Source organism: Oncorhynchus mykiss, chromosome 9 (assembly GCF_057628025.1).
Source record: "Oncorhynchus mykiss isolate SJ-2025 chromosome 9, ASM5762802v1, whole genome shotgun sequence".
Taxonomy (NCBI): domain Eukaryota; kingdom Metazoa; phylum Chordata; class Actinopteri; order Salmoniformes; family Salmonidae; genus Oncorhynchus; species Oncorhynchus mykiss.
Window position 1 is genome coordinate 235,001 of NC_143030.1, and position 15,399 is coordinate 250,399.

The following is a 15,399-nucleotide window of genomic DNA, read 5'->3' on the forward strand; positions in this document are numbered from 1 at the left end:
TGTAAATAAGGTAAAGAGTAATAAATAAAGAGTCTGAAAACGATAATATATAAAAAAGGTATTTCTGTTTTTTACTTTTAATACATTTTCAAAAATGTCTAAACTTGTTTTTGCTTTGTCATTATGGAGTATTGTGTGTAGATTGAATAAAATGTTTTAAGTAATAAATTCTGGCCTTATTCCAAAATGTAACAAAATGTTGAAAAAGTCAAGGGATCTGAACAATTTCCGAACACAGCTGACATACAGAACCAGGCGAACACAGCTGACGTACAGAACCAGGCGCACAGCTGACGTACAGAACCAGGCGCACAGCTGACGTACAGAACCAGGCACACACTGCCGACGTACAGAACCAGGCACACAGCTGACGTACAGAACCAGGCACACAGCTGACGTACAGAACCAGGCACACACAGCTGACGTACAGAACCAGGCACACACAGCTGACGTACAGAACCAGGCACACACAGCTGACGTACAGAACCAGGCGAACAGAACCAGGCACACACAGCTGACGTACAGAACCAGGCACACACAGCTGACGTACAGAACCAGGCACACACAGCTGACGTACAGAACCAGGCACACACAGCTGACGTACAGAACCAGGCACACACTGCTGACGTACAGAACCAGGCACACACAGCTGACGTACAGAACCAGGCGCACAGCTGACGTACAGAACCAGGCGCACTGCTGACGTACAGAACCAGGCGCACAGCTGACGTACAGAACCAGGCGCACAGCTGACGTACAGAACCAGGCGCACAGCTGACGTACAGAACCAGGCGCACAGCTGACGTACAGAACCAGGCACGCACAGCTGACGTACAGAACCAGGCACGCACAGCTGACGTACAGAACCAGGCACGCACAGCTGACGTACAGAACCAGGCGAACAGAACCAGGCACACACAGCTGACGTACAGAACCAGGCACACACAGCTGACGTACAGAACCAGGCACACACTGCTGACGTACAGAACCAGGCACACTGCTGACGTACAGAACCAGGCACACACAGCTGACGTACAGAACCAGGCACACACAGCTGACGTACAGAACCAGGCACACACAGCTGACGTACAGAACCAGGCACACACAGCTGACGTACAGAACCAGGCACACACAGCTGACGTACAGAACCAGGCACACAAAGCTGACGTACAGAACCAGGCACACACAGCTGACGTACAGAACCAGGCACACACAGCTGACGTACAGAACCAGGCACACACAGCTGACGTACAGAACCAGGCGCACAGCTGACGTACAGAACCAGGCGCACAGCTGACGTACAGAACCAGGCGCACAGCTGACGTACAGAACCAGGCGAACAGAACCAGGCACACACAGCTGACGTACAGAACCAGGCACACAGCTGACGTACAGAACCAGGCAAACAGAACCAGGCACACAGCTGACGTACAGAACCAGGCAAACAGAACCAGGCACACAGCTGACGTACAGAACCAGGCACACAGCTGACGTACAGAACCAGGCACACAGCTGACGTACAGAACCAGGCGAACAGAACCAGGCACACACAGCTGACGTACAGAACCAGGCACACAGCTGACGTACAGAACCAGGCGAACAGCTGACGTACAGAACCAGGCGAACAGAACCAGGCACACCGCTGACATACAGAACCAGGCGAACAGAACCAGGCACACAGCTGACGTACAGAACCAGGCACACACTGCTGACGTACAGAACCAGGCACACACTGCTGACGTACAGAACCAGGCACACACTGCTGACGTACAGAACCAGGCACACACTGCTGACGTACAGAACCAGGCACACACAGCTGATGTACAGAACCAGGCACACACAGCTGACGTACAGAACCAGGCACACAGCTAACGTACAGAACCAGGCGAACAGAACCAGGCACACACAGCTGACGTACAGAACCAGGCACACACAGCTGACGTACAGAACCAGGCGCACAGCTGACGTACAGAACCAGGCGCACAGCTGACGTACAGAACCAGGCGCACAGCTGACGTACAGAACCAGGCGCACAGCTGACGTACAGAACCAGGCGCACAGCTGACGTACAGAACCAGGCACGCACAGCTGACGTACAGAACCAGGCACGCACAGCTGACGTACAGAACCAGGCACGCACAGCTGACGTACAGAACCAGGCACGCACAGCTGACGTACAGAACCAGGCGAACAGAACCAGGCACACACAGCTGACGTACAGAACCAGGCACACACAGCTGACGTACAGAACCAGGCACACACTGCTGACGTACAGAACCAGGCACACACAGCTGACGTACAGAACCAGGCACACACAGCTGACGTACAGAACCAGGCACACACAGCTGACGTACAGAACCAGGCACACACAGCTGACGTACAGAACCAGGCACACACAGCTGACGTACAGAACCAGGCACACACAGCTGACGTACAGAACCAGGCACACAAAGCTGACGTACAGAACCAGGCACACAGCTGACGTACAGAACCAGGCACACACAGCTGACGTACAGAACCAGGCGCACAGCTGACGTACAGAACCAGGCGCACAGCTGACGTACAGAACCAGGCGAACAGAACCAGGCACACACAGCTGACGTACAGAACCAGGCACACAGCTGACGTACAGAACCAGGCAAACAGAACCAGGCACACAGCTGACGTACAGAACCAGGCAAACAGAACCAGGCACACAGCTGACGTACAGAACCAGGCACACAGCTGACGTACAGAACCAGGCACACAGCTGACGTACAGAACCAGGCGAACAGAACCAGGCACACACAGCTGACGTACAGAACCAGGCACACAGCTGACGTACAGAACCAGGCGAACAGCTGACGTACAGAACCAGGCACACAGCTGACATACAGAACCAGGCGAACAGAACCAGGCACACAGCTGACGTACAGAACCAGGCACACACAGCTGACGTACAGAACCAGGCACACACAGCTGACGTACAGAACCAGGCACACACAGCTGACGTACAGAACCAGGCACACACAGCTGACGTACAGAACCAGGCACACACAGCTGACGTACAGAACCAGGCACACACAGCTGACGTACAGAACCAGGCACACACAGCTGACGTACAGAACCAGGCACACACAGCTGACGTACAGAACCAGGCACACACAGCTGACGTACAGAACCAGGCACACACAGCTGACGTACAGAACCAGGCACACACAGCTGACGTACAGAACCAGGCACACACAGCTGACGTACAGAACCAGGCACACACAGCTGACGTACAGAACCAGGCACACACAGCTGACGTACAGAACCAGGCACACACAGCTGACGTACAGAACCAGGCACACACAGCTGACGTACAGAACCAGGCACACACAGCTGACGTACAGAACCAGGCGAACAGAACCAGGCACACAGCTGACGTACAGAACCAGGCGAACAGACCCAGGCACACACAGCTGACGTACAGAACCAGGCACACACAGCTGACGTACAGAACCAGGCACACACAGCTGACGTGCAGAACCAGGCACACACAGCTGACGTGCAGAACCAGGCACACACAGCTGACGTGCAGAACCAGGCACACACAGCTAACGTGCAGAACCAGGCGAACACAGCTGACGTACAGAACCAGGCACACAGCTGACGTACAGAACCAGGCACACAGCTGACGTACAGAACCAGGCACACAGCTGACGTACAGAACCAGGCACACAGCTGACGTACAGAACCAGGCACACAGCTGACGTACAGAACCAGGCGAACAGAACCAGGCGAACAGAACCAGGCACACAGCTGACGTACAGAACCAGGCGAACAGAACCAGGCACACAGCTGACGTACAGAACCAGGCACACAGCTGACATACAGAACCAGGCGAACAGAACCAGGCACACACAGCTGACGTACAGAACCAGGCACACAGCTGACATACAGAACCAGGCACACAGCTGACGTACAGAACCAGGCGAACAGAACCAGGCACACAGCTGGCGTACAGAACCAGGCACACAGCTGACATACAGAACCAGGCGAACAGAACCAGGCACACACAGCTGACGTACAGAACCAGGCACACAGTTGACGTACAGAACCAGGCGAACACAGCTGACGTACAGAACCAGGCACACAGCTGACGTACAGAACCAGGCGCACACAGCTGACGTACAGAACCAGTCTAAAGTTTGGACACACCTAATCATTCCAGCATTTTTCTTTATTTTGACTATTTTCTAGATTGTAGAATAATAGTGAAGACACAGTACAAATAAAACCCCTTGAATGAGTAGGTGTGTCCAAACTTTAGACTGGTACTGTACATCCAGTAACTACACGCACACACCTGACAGATCCAATAACTACACACACACACACACCTGACAGATCCAATAACTACACACACACACACACACACCTGACAGATCCAATAACTACACACACCTGACAGATCCAATAACTACACACACCTGACAGATCCAATAACTACACACACCTGACAGATACAATAACTACACACACACACACACCTGACAGATCCAATAACTACACACACACACACCTGACAGATCCAATAACTACACACACCTGACAGATCCAATAACTACACACACCTGACAGATACAATAACTACACACACCTGACAGATACAATAACTACACACACACACACACCTGACAGATCCAATAACTACACACACACACACCTGACAGATCCAATAACTACACACACCTGACAGATACAATAACTACACACACACACGCGCCTGACAGATCCAATAACTACACACACACACAATAACTACACACATCCACACACTCTTCACTCCTTTACCACATACACACACCTAACCACACCTGTGTGCTTCCCAGATGCGTCGTTTCCGCAGTAACCAGGACGTGATGGACAAGGCATCGATGCTCTACAACCGCTTCAAGAATGCATTCCTATTGGTTAGCGACAAGGATAACGTCATCAGCCCCGAGTTCCTCCGCTCGCTCCTGGAGGAGAAAGAGAGGGAGGAGGAGGAGAGGGTGGAGAGATGGAGGGAGAAACAGAAGAGGAGAGGAGAGGTTCTGCAGGAGGTTCGCAGGAGAATGAGTCAACTGGAGGAGAGGAGGGGAGGAGAGAAGGGGGTCGTGACTGAGAAGAAGGAAGAGGAGGTGCCAGAGGAGGTGCCAGAGGGTGGGAGCTCCGAACTCCAATAGCCTCATCCTGAGCTCCACTGTGAGAAACGGAGCAGGGTGAAGTTGCCCCTAGACTCTGATCTTGGTGCAGGTTACAATTTTCGACCACTAATGGTTGAAGGTTAGTATTTGGGGAGGGAAACTGATTCTAGATCTGTACCTGGGGGGGGGGGGGGTGACAGAACAATGGAACATACCAACTCAGAATCAGAGGGGGTGAACACGGAACATACCAGCTGTCCAACTGGGGTTATGATGTTTCTTAACCCTCTCTTGTCCAATCAGAGTATTTGGACAACCTCCTCACCCATATTCATTGGACGTTTTGCAATGGAAAAGGACAACGAGTGTTTTTTTTATTTTCAATTTTTATTTTTTATTGGACAAATTCAGGGTGTTTAGGTCTTCTAGTGAATAGGGCTCGGGTGTTTTCCTAAAGACAGACTCACCTGGGGAGTGTGTTATGTCTCCTCCTTTCCCTGAGGCTGAGAGGAGAGAAGAAGCCCTACTTATAGGATGTAGAAACCAGGGAACAGTTCAGTCTACACACGTTTTTACTCTCCTGATGTTTATTTTTTTAAATATCCACCTTGTATGTTCTCTTAAATACTATACTTAATGTGGTTTGTATAGTTTTTAACGGTGTTGTATAGACGACGTTCTACTTCGCCTGGATTCTTACTTAGCTTGTACTCCTGCAGTAAGTAGCCAAGTTGGTTATTGCTTTAGGCCAGATGGCTAGTTGCCTAAAGCAGGTCTGGTTGCCTGGTAATATTACCCTTCAGGGTATCTCCTTCAATAGCCATCACTGCTCATGGTTGTAACCCCCCCCCCCCACCCTCAGGGCCAGACAGTAGCACACTGCTCATAGTTGTAACCCCCCCCAGGGCCAGACAGTAGCACACAAGTTAAGAGTCTGGCTGGTCATCTGATTCAGGACAGACGGCATTATATTTGAACCTGGGACAGACGGCATTATATTTGAACCTGGGACAGACGGCATTATATTTGAACCTCTTATTCAACTGCAGTGACCCTTGTTTTCATACACACACAGAGACACAGACAGGCAGAGACACAGACAGGCAGAGACACAGACAGGCGTTGGTACTGTTCTGTGACATGGTTTTAAAGGGGAACACACTTTGGTTTTTGACACTGTGGAGTAGATTTGTGTTACACTTGACCTTTTTAGATGTGTTTTACAGTTGTCATTTTCACTGGTAAAAAAATAAAAATGTTAGTATTAATTCAGTTTACACTGTTGGTCAATAAAGCCGTTCTGTCACGCAATAAATGAGCATTAGTTCAGGTTACACAGTCGGTCAATAAACCCGTTCTACATTTAAAATGAGATTCCGATGGTTTCTTGAGTGTTTTAGGGATGGACACGGTTATTAGAACGGACGTTTAGTATCATATTACTTGCTAGCTTTTTATTGTTGTAGAAGGAAAACAAATGGGCTTATTAAAATAAAGTATTTGTCTAAAAATGTAATACAATTATGTGACATTGCTACATAGCATACAACGATTTGACATTTGATGACAGTTTTTTGTGAGGGTGGGTCAACAGCCGTTAACACCTGTCGCTTGGTTCTCGGTCAGTCGAAGCAGAAACGGCGCGGTGTGTTGCGGGAGATTTCTAATCAATACAAAATGGAATTAAAATGATGGCTACAATTATCAACCAACAGGTAAGCGGTTTTTAATATGTAACCTTTGTTTAAACTAGGCAAGTCCAGTCAAGAACAAATTCTTATATTTACAATGACGGCCAAACACGGACGACGCTGGACCAATGGTGTTCCGCCCTAGGGGGACTCTCAATCACGGCCGGTTGTGATACAGCCTGGATTCGAACCAGGGTGCCTCTAACACTGAGACGCAGTGTCTGTAGACCGCTGCGCCATTCGGGAATATGAATGGAGTTGTTGTAGACGAGGATGAGAAGCACAGCAAAATGGACTCAATTCGACTTGCTAAATTATCTACCTAGCTGACTACATTAGCTGGCTACTTACTGTAGGTAGGTAGCATCTTAACTCACGGTAATGAAACAGGCAGGGAGCAGGCCTCGAACCCTCGACCTTCGAGCCCGAGGTCCGGCCCGCTATCGACTGTGCCGTAAAAACATGCTCGTGCGGCAGAGTTGATTTCCGCGTTTATAAACCCAGGGTCGTTACACCACATTTTGATGCAGTCAAGACACAACCAGATGAGATGCTAGGTAACCTATGGCAGCAGCCAGCTTGTCTCACTAGCGTGAGTCGGAATGGCTACTCTTGTTCACGCTAAATTCAAAAGGGCTTTATTAGCATAAGAAAGATATATTAACTTTGCCAAAACAACTGAAATAGACCATTAACAAAAGTGGGTAACACCAGCGTCATAGTGCGTTATGACACGGTCATAATCTGTTATATTGCCATAACACTGTCATGACACATAATTAGACCTGTTGTGACACATTACAATATTTTATGGCTGGTTATGACACCTACATAAGTGACAAAACCCACAAAGCCAACCACACGGCTGGTCCCAGGCAGTTGTTGTATTTTGCACACAAGTCCACAAGCGAAGGGAAAAAGGTTAAGAGAGAGCATAGATGCGAGAATGAATTATACACACAACAAACAAAATGGTTTATATAGCGTATATATCGCGTAAAAGTCCCTCTAGCGGTCTACTCCGAGTTCAGGGCACTCTCGTCTGAGTTGTACCAGAGCGCGGAATAAGTGATGAATTAAAAACACTCAACACCGGTTGAATATATCCGGTGTCACCAACGCTCGGAATAACACGAAAACAGCCTAACCGGATCTGCCAGGGCGAGTCAAACGGTCCCGAGTGAGGTGTTCTCTCATTATGTGTCTGGATGTTGAGAGTCAATGTTGGCCAGTTAGCTTGGGTGCTTTTGACATCCGTTGTGAGGATCAACCTCCTGGGCCAGAGCGACCACGGTGCGCTCTGAACGCAACGCGTTTACGAACGCAACGCGTTTACGAACGCCTACGGAGCGCACTCCGAGCACACGGTGACTGTTAGTCATCTTTCCGTGTGATCAGGTAGTGTATTCATTCCGTCGATTCGGTTAAAACGTTTCTAGGTGATTACACTCTCTATATCAGGTAGGTGCGGGCAAGAGTGTGCAAAGGCGGTATTGAATGTCACGGGCTGTCCATGTGTCACTCTCTGTCTTCTCAAATGTGTCTCTCGACCTGTGTGCACCTACGTTGTAAACTTTCATTCATAGGCTAGTTTGTAGCAACCTCATGATGGGTACAGGGAACATTCTAGTATAATGTAGTAACCTAAACCCATCACTGTTACATTGAACTGGGTGAATATGAATGACAGTAACCTAAACCTGTCACTGTTACGTTGAACTGGGTGAATATGAATGACAGTAACCTAAACCTGTCACTGTTACATTGAACTGGGTGAATATGAATGACAGTAACCTAAACCTGTCACTGTTACATTGAACTGGGTGAATATGAATGACAGTAACCTAAACCTGTCACTGTTACATTGAACTGGGTGAATATGAATGACAGTAACCTAAACCTGTCACTGTTACATTTAACTGGGTGAATGACAGTAACCTAAACCCATCACTGTTACATTGAACTGGGTGAATATGAATGACAGTAACCTAAACCTGTCACTGTTACATTGAACTGGGTGAATATGAATGACAGTAACCTAAACCTGTCACTGTTACATTGAACTGGGTGAATATGAATGACAGTAACCTAAACCCATCACTGTTACATTGACCTGGGTGAATATGAATGACAGTAACCCGGGTGAATATGAATGACAGTAACCCGGGTGAATATGAATGACAGTAACCCGGGTGAATATGAATGACAGTAACCTGGGTGAATATGAATGACAGTAACCTGGGTGAATATGAATGACAGTAACCTGGGTGAATATGAATGACAGTAACCTGGGTGAATATGAATGACAGTAACCCGGGTGAATATGAATGACAGTAACCCGGGTGAATATGAATGACAGTAACCCGGGTGAATATGAATGACAGTAACCTGGGTGAATATGAATGACAGTAACCTGGGTGAATATGAATGACAGTAACCCGGGTGAATATGAATGACAGTAACCCGGGTGAATATGAATGACAGTAACCCGTGTGAATATGAATGACAGTAACCTGGGTGAATATGAATGACAGTAACCCGGGTGAATATGAATGACAGTAACCTGGGTGAATATGAATGACAGTAACCTGGGTGAATATGAATGACAGTAACCCGGGTGAATATGAATGACAGTAACCCGGGTGAATATGAATGACAGTAACCTGGGTGAATATGAATGACAGTAACCCGTGTGAATATGAATGACAGTAACCCGGGTGAATATGAATGACAGTAACCTGGGTGAATATGAATGACAGTAACCTGGGTGAATATGAATAACAGTAACCCGGGTGAATATGAATGACAGTAACCCGGGTGAATATGAATGACAGTAACCCGGGTGAATATGAATGACAGTAACCTGGGTGAATATGAATGACAGTAACCTGGGTGAATATGAATGACAGTAACCCGGGTGAATATGAATGACAGTAACCCGGGTGAATATGAATGACAGTAACCCGTGTGAATATGAATGACAGTAACCTGGGTGAATATGAATGACAGTAACCCGGGTGAATATGAATGACAGTAACCCGGGTGAATATGAATGACAGTAACCCGTGTGAATATGAATGACAGTAACCTGGGTGAATATGAATGACAGTAACCCGGGTGAATATGAATGACAGTAACCTGGGTGAATATGAATGACAGTAACCTGGGTGAATATGAATGACAGTAACCCGGGTGAATATGAATGACAGTAACCCGGGTGAATATGAATGACAGTAACCTGGGTGAATATGAATGACAGTAACCCGTGTGAATATGAATGACAGTAACCCGGGTGAATATGAATGACAGTAACCTGGGTGAATATGAATGACAGTAGCCTGGGTGAATATGAATAACAGTAACCCGGGTGAATATGAATGACAGTAACCCGGGTGAATATGAATGACAGTAACCCGGGTGAATATGAATGACAGTAACCCGGGTGAATATGAATGACAGTAACCCGGGTGAATATGAATGACAGTAACCCGGGTGAATATGAATGACAGTAACCCGGGTGAATATGAATGACAGTAACCCGGGAGAATATGAATGACAGTAACCCGGGTGAATATGAATGACAGTAATCCGGGTGAATATGAATGACAGTAACCCGGGAGAATATGAATGACAGTAACCCGGGTGAATATGAATGACAGTAACCCGGGTGAATATGAATGACAGTAACCCGGGTGAATCATCCAGTATGCTGTAATAGAAATAAGGCCAGGCTCATTAAATAAATAAATGTATCGTCCTTCTTAATCGTAAACGACACGATCGCCACTGGTGTCAACACCATGTTTATGTTGTATAATTAACAAGTTCTGAAATTGACCATATTTAACTGTAATTGCGCTTCACACATTGATGTCAGACTTGCACCTCCCCGATGCTCTGTTGCTGATGGGATGAATGCTGGAGCAGATTTCAGGAGCAGGACAAGACACCCTCGTTTGGACTGTTGACTGATACAGAGCTGTGAGAAAGTCCCCCGGAATCTCTGGTTCTCCTTAAGCTGCAATGACTCCAACCAAACGCTTCCTGTAGTTGTGGGCCAGTCTCTCACGTCTCTGTGGAGGAAGTTTACTGTGGCAGCAATGACTCCAACCAACCGCTTCCTGTAGTTGTGGACCAGTCTCTCACGTCTCTGTGGAGGAAGTTTACTGTGGCAGCAATGACTCCAACCAAACATTGTCTTGTTGCATGACCCAGCTGTGCTTCAGCTCACAGAGGGATAAATATGGGTTGAAATTTTACAATGGTGTTCGTTCTTCACTGGTTGCCCCTTTTCTCTTGTGGCAACAGGTCACACGTCTTGCTGCTGTGATGTCACACTGTGGGATTTCACTTTTACTTTCATTCTTGGTGTATCTGTGTAATCTGAGGGAAATATGTGTCTCTAATAGGGTCATACATTTGTCAGGAGGTTAGGAAGTGCAGCTCAGTTTCCACCTCATTTTGTGGGCAGTGTTGCACATAGCCTGTCTTCTCTTGAGAGCCAGGTCTTCCTACGGTCGGCCTCTTTCAATAGCAAGGCAAAGCTTTCCTTAAGTTTGGTTCAGTCACAGTGGTCAGGTATTCTGCCGCTGTGTACTCTCTGTTTAGGGCCAAATAGCATTCTAGTTTGCTCAGTTTTTTTGTTAATTCTTTCCAATGTGTCAAGTAATTATCAAATAGCATGTGTCAAGTAATTATCTTTTTGTTATCTCATGATTTGATTGTGTTTAGTTCTGTTGCTGTCCTGGGGATCTGAGGGGACTCTTCTCCAGGTTCGTAGGTGAAGGCTTTGTCGAATCAGTTATAGCAGGTTGTAGAATTAAATTATATTCTATATTATAATATATATATATATATATATATATATATTAAATTATTATAAATATTTTCAGGATTTGAATCATTAGCGGGAATCGTCCTAATTATGAGCTGCATGCATTATTTGGTATTTTACCAAGAGGATGTTTTTGCAGAATTCTGCATGCAGAGTCTCAATTTGGTGTTTGTCCCATTTTGTGAATCGTTGGTTGGTGAGCGGGGACCCCAGACCTCCACAACCATAAAGGGCAATGGGTTCTATAACTGATTCCAGTATTTTTTAGCCAGATCCTAATTGGTCAAATGTTATGTTCCTTTTAAAAAAAAAATGTTTATACCCAATTTCATTGTATCCAATTGGTAAGTCATTCCATTGCTGTAACTCGCATACGGACTGGGGAGAGAGACGAAGGTCGAGAGCCACGCGTCCTCCGAAACACGACCCTACCAAGGCGCACTGCTTCTTGACACAATGCACATCCACCCCGGAAGCCAGACGCAACTTACAGACAACTCCGTTACACCTGGCGACTGTGTCAACGTGCATTGCGCCCGGCCCGCCACAAGGAGTCGCTAGAGCGCAATGAACATCCCTGCCGGCCAACGCTGGGCCAATTGTGCGCCACCCCATGGGTCTCCCGGTTGCAGCCAGCTGCGACAGAGCCTGGACTCAAACCAGGATCTCTAGTGGCACAGTTAGCACTGCGATGCAGTACCTTAGACCACTGTGCCACTCGGTAGGCTGTAAATGTTCATTTTGATGGCGTAGAAGGTCCTTCTTGCATTGTCTCTCAGATCGTTCACAGCTTTGTGGAAGTTACCTGTGGCACTGATGTTTAGGCCGGGGTAGATTAACTGTCAGGGCCCAAATCTGACAGAATCTGCGCAGAAGATCTAGGTGCTGCTGTAGGCCCTCCTTGGTTGGGGACAGAAGCACCAGATCATCAACAAACAGTAGACATTTGACTTCAGGTTCTAGTAGGGTGAGGCCGGGTGCTGCAGACTGTTCTAGAACCCTCGCCAAATTGAGTCAAAAGCTTTTTTTTTAAATCAACAAAGCATGAGAAGACTTTGGTTTTGTTTTGTTTGTTTGTGAATTAGGGTGTGCCGGGTGAATACATGGTCTGTCGTATGAGGTCAGTGATAAAGTAGTCACCAGTACTACTGCCAAGAGATGAGTTATAGGTGTACCTACTGTATGAGTCCCCTTGAAGACTACCATTGACTATGTACATACCCAGGATGTAACAGAGCTATAGGTGTACCTACTGTATGAGTCCCCTTGAAGACTACCATTGACTATGTACATACCCAGGATGTAACAGAGCTATAGGTGTACCTACTGTATGAGTCCCCTTGAAGACTACCATTCACTATGTACAGACCCAGGATGTAACAGAGCTATAGGAGTACCTACCGTAGGAGTCCCCTTGAAGACTACCATTGACTATGTACATACCCAGGATGTAACAGAGCTATAGGTGTACCTACCGTAGGAGTCCCCTCGAAGACTACCATTGACTATGTACAGACCCAGGATGTAACAGAGCTATAGGAGTACCTACCGTAGGAGTCCCCTTGAAGACTACCATTGACTATGTACAGACCCAGGATGTAACAGAGCTATAGGTGTACCTACCGTAGGAGTCCCCTCGAAGACTACCATTGACTATGTACATACCCAGGATGCAACAGAGCTGCAGGAGTTGTGCCCGTTTTTGTTGGTCATAGTTGTACCTAGGGGGGCATATTGGGGAGGGAATACTGTCACCTCCAGGCAGGTGTTTGTCCCCCTGTGTGCTGAGGGTTTCAGGTTCTTGTCCGGTTCTGACATTTAGGTCACCACAGACTAGTTAGTACATGTTGACATAATTTCCTTATTAATTTCTAGCCAGATGTAAAATGTTCCTGTTTTGATTAATTTAATAGAGTGAGTTAGGTCTGCTCTCTACCAAATTAGCATACCACCGGAGTCCCTTCCCTGTTTCACACCTGGTAGTGTGGTGGATGGGACTACCAGCTCTCTGTAACCTAGAGGGCAACCAGTGGGTCTGTCTCCTCTATACCACCCACCTGGTAGTGTGGTGGATGGGACTACCAGCTCTCTGTAACCTAGAGGGCAACCAGTGGGTCTGTCTCCTCTATACCACCCACCTGGTAGTGTGGTGGATGGGACTACCAGCTCTCTGTAACCTAGAGGACAACCAGTGGATCTGTCTCCTTTATACCATGTTTCTTGTAGGATGACAATGTATGTATTTTCCCATTTCTTTGATTTAAGTCTGGGTTCCTGCACTTTAGCAGAAAGTAGTGTAGAAACCTACCAAAGGCAGATGACCTCTGACCTTGTATATTCCAGGATAAGATAGTTCTCCCTCTCTCTGTCTCTCTCCAGATGCTTAGAGGTCGTGAGAGCGCCTTGCCTCCCTCTAGTGGCTGTGTTTGGGTGGTGCATGTGAAGATGACCACTGACTAGTGGGAGGGGAGGAGCGATTTGTATTTGCCACATAGCCAGAACAATTTTCCGCGCAATGCGCACACAGTGAAAAGACCAATATTAATCCGGTACATTTTTCATAACTTAGTAGGGTACAACAACCATAGGCTATCATTCAGACACCGAGGGAATAAGAACGGTATCCACTTCTTATCCTAGGAACCTGTATTTTTATTATGGATCATAATTAACTGGCATTTAGAAAATATGATTTTGTGCGTGACTATTCATCTGCATTGATTCTCAGGCCAAACCCCCTCTGCGTATAATAAATAAAGGCACGTAGAGCCACATGCGTGTCGTGGTGCGTCGCTTTTGGACTCGAGGCACATTTATTAAAAATGATCGCGTCCAGAGTCTACCGTTGAGTCGATACGGGAACACCGTAACCGTGCCACGGCAAAGGTTAGTATAGTCTATAGGCGACTGTCCTCTCTGGGCCTATTTTTCTAGGCTGAATAAACGTTCAAATGAGAAGGACAGATTCACATATATACATGAATTATCTACTAGACTAGGCTATATGCAGAAGAGAGTGAGTAAGGCGCGGGTTGATAGAAATAGGCTAAATGCCGGCTTTTACCGGGGTTGTTGACATCTCAACGGCCGGTTGCGCGCTGCCTTATATCCTGTTTCAGTTTCTTGACTGCTGACGTGACACCTGGAGAGGGCTCTCTCGTTCTTTCCGTGATTGACCGGAGAAAGGCTCGAGGGCTGTGTAGTCAGGACGGACTGGGCTGCCCCGGTGGAAACGGTTTTCCTGTTGTGTTGTCAGAAGGCGGACCGGTGTTGAGCGTTCCTGGGAGTGTGTATCCCGCGAAAGGAAAGGCTCCGCAGAGAGAAAGCAGCAGCTGGCTAAACCACGAACCGTCCAGGCAAAAAAACAGTCTCTGTCTGAACAGAGACTGAGACACTCACCGCCGAGGGAGAGAGAAGGAGAGCTGGACCTAAACGAAATAATTTTCTGACCTAATGAATATCTAGCCTTTTACTCCTGCTGAAGCCCTAAGTTTGTTACCAGTCCCAGTCCTTTACTGGCTTTGCTGCTAGCCTTCTACCCAGCGAACCATGGCCCAGGTCGGGAACGGATCTGGGAATAACGCCGACGATGAGGTGAGGAAGAGGACATGGGTTATGATGATGTATCTTAAACTATGGCTGTGTTCTCGTCTGCATTTGTCTTGGTTTTAGATACGGTCATATTGCTCAATACGGAAGTAGGCTACAAGGTTATTTCTGT

General features: G+C 47.3%; 2 protein-coding genes across 3 annotated transcripts in view; both read left to right on the top strand.

Moving 5' to 3' along the window:
• Nucleotides 1–6,522, top strand: part of LOC149980682 (uncharacterized) — a 24,949-nt gene extending 18,427 nt beyond the window's left edge. Inside the window, exon 13 of the mRNA XM_090185700.1 lies at nt 4,857–6,522. Coding sequence (XP_090041826.1) covers nt 4,857–5,192 — 336 coding nt within the window. The 3' untranslated portion in view covers nt 5,193–6,522. The remainder of the gene's footprint in view (nt 1–4,856) is intronic.
• A 7,642-nt stretch (nt 6,523–14,164) lies between these two features.
• Nucleotides 14,165–15,399, top strand: part of LOC110531318 (tetratricopeptide repeat protein 39B) — a 48,412-nt gene continuing 47,177 nt past the window's right edge. For both annotated transcript variants that reach the window (XR_016483498.1, XM_090185701.1), the window contains exon 1: nt 14,165–15,272. Coding sequence is in view for 1 of the 2 variants with exons in the window: in XM_090185701.1 (XP_090041827.1) it covers nt 15,228–15,272 (45 nt within the window). In the remaining variant the exon portion in view is untranslated. The remainder of the gene's footprint in view (nt 15,273–15,399) is intronic.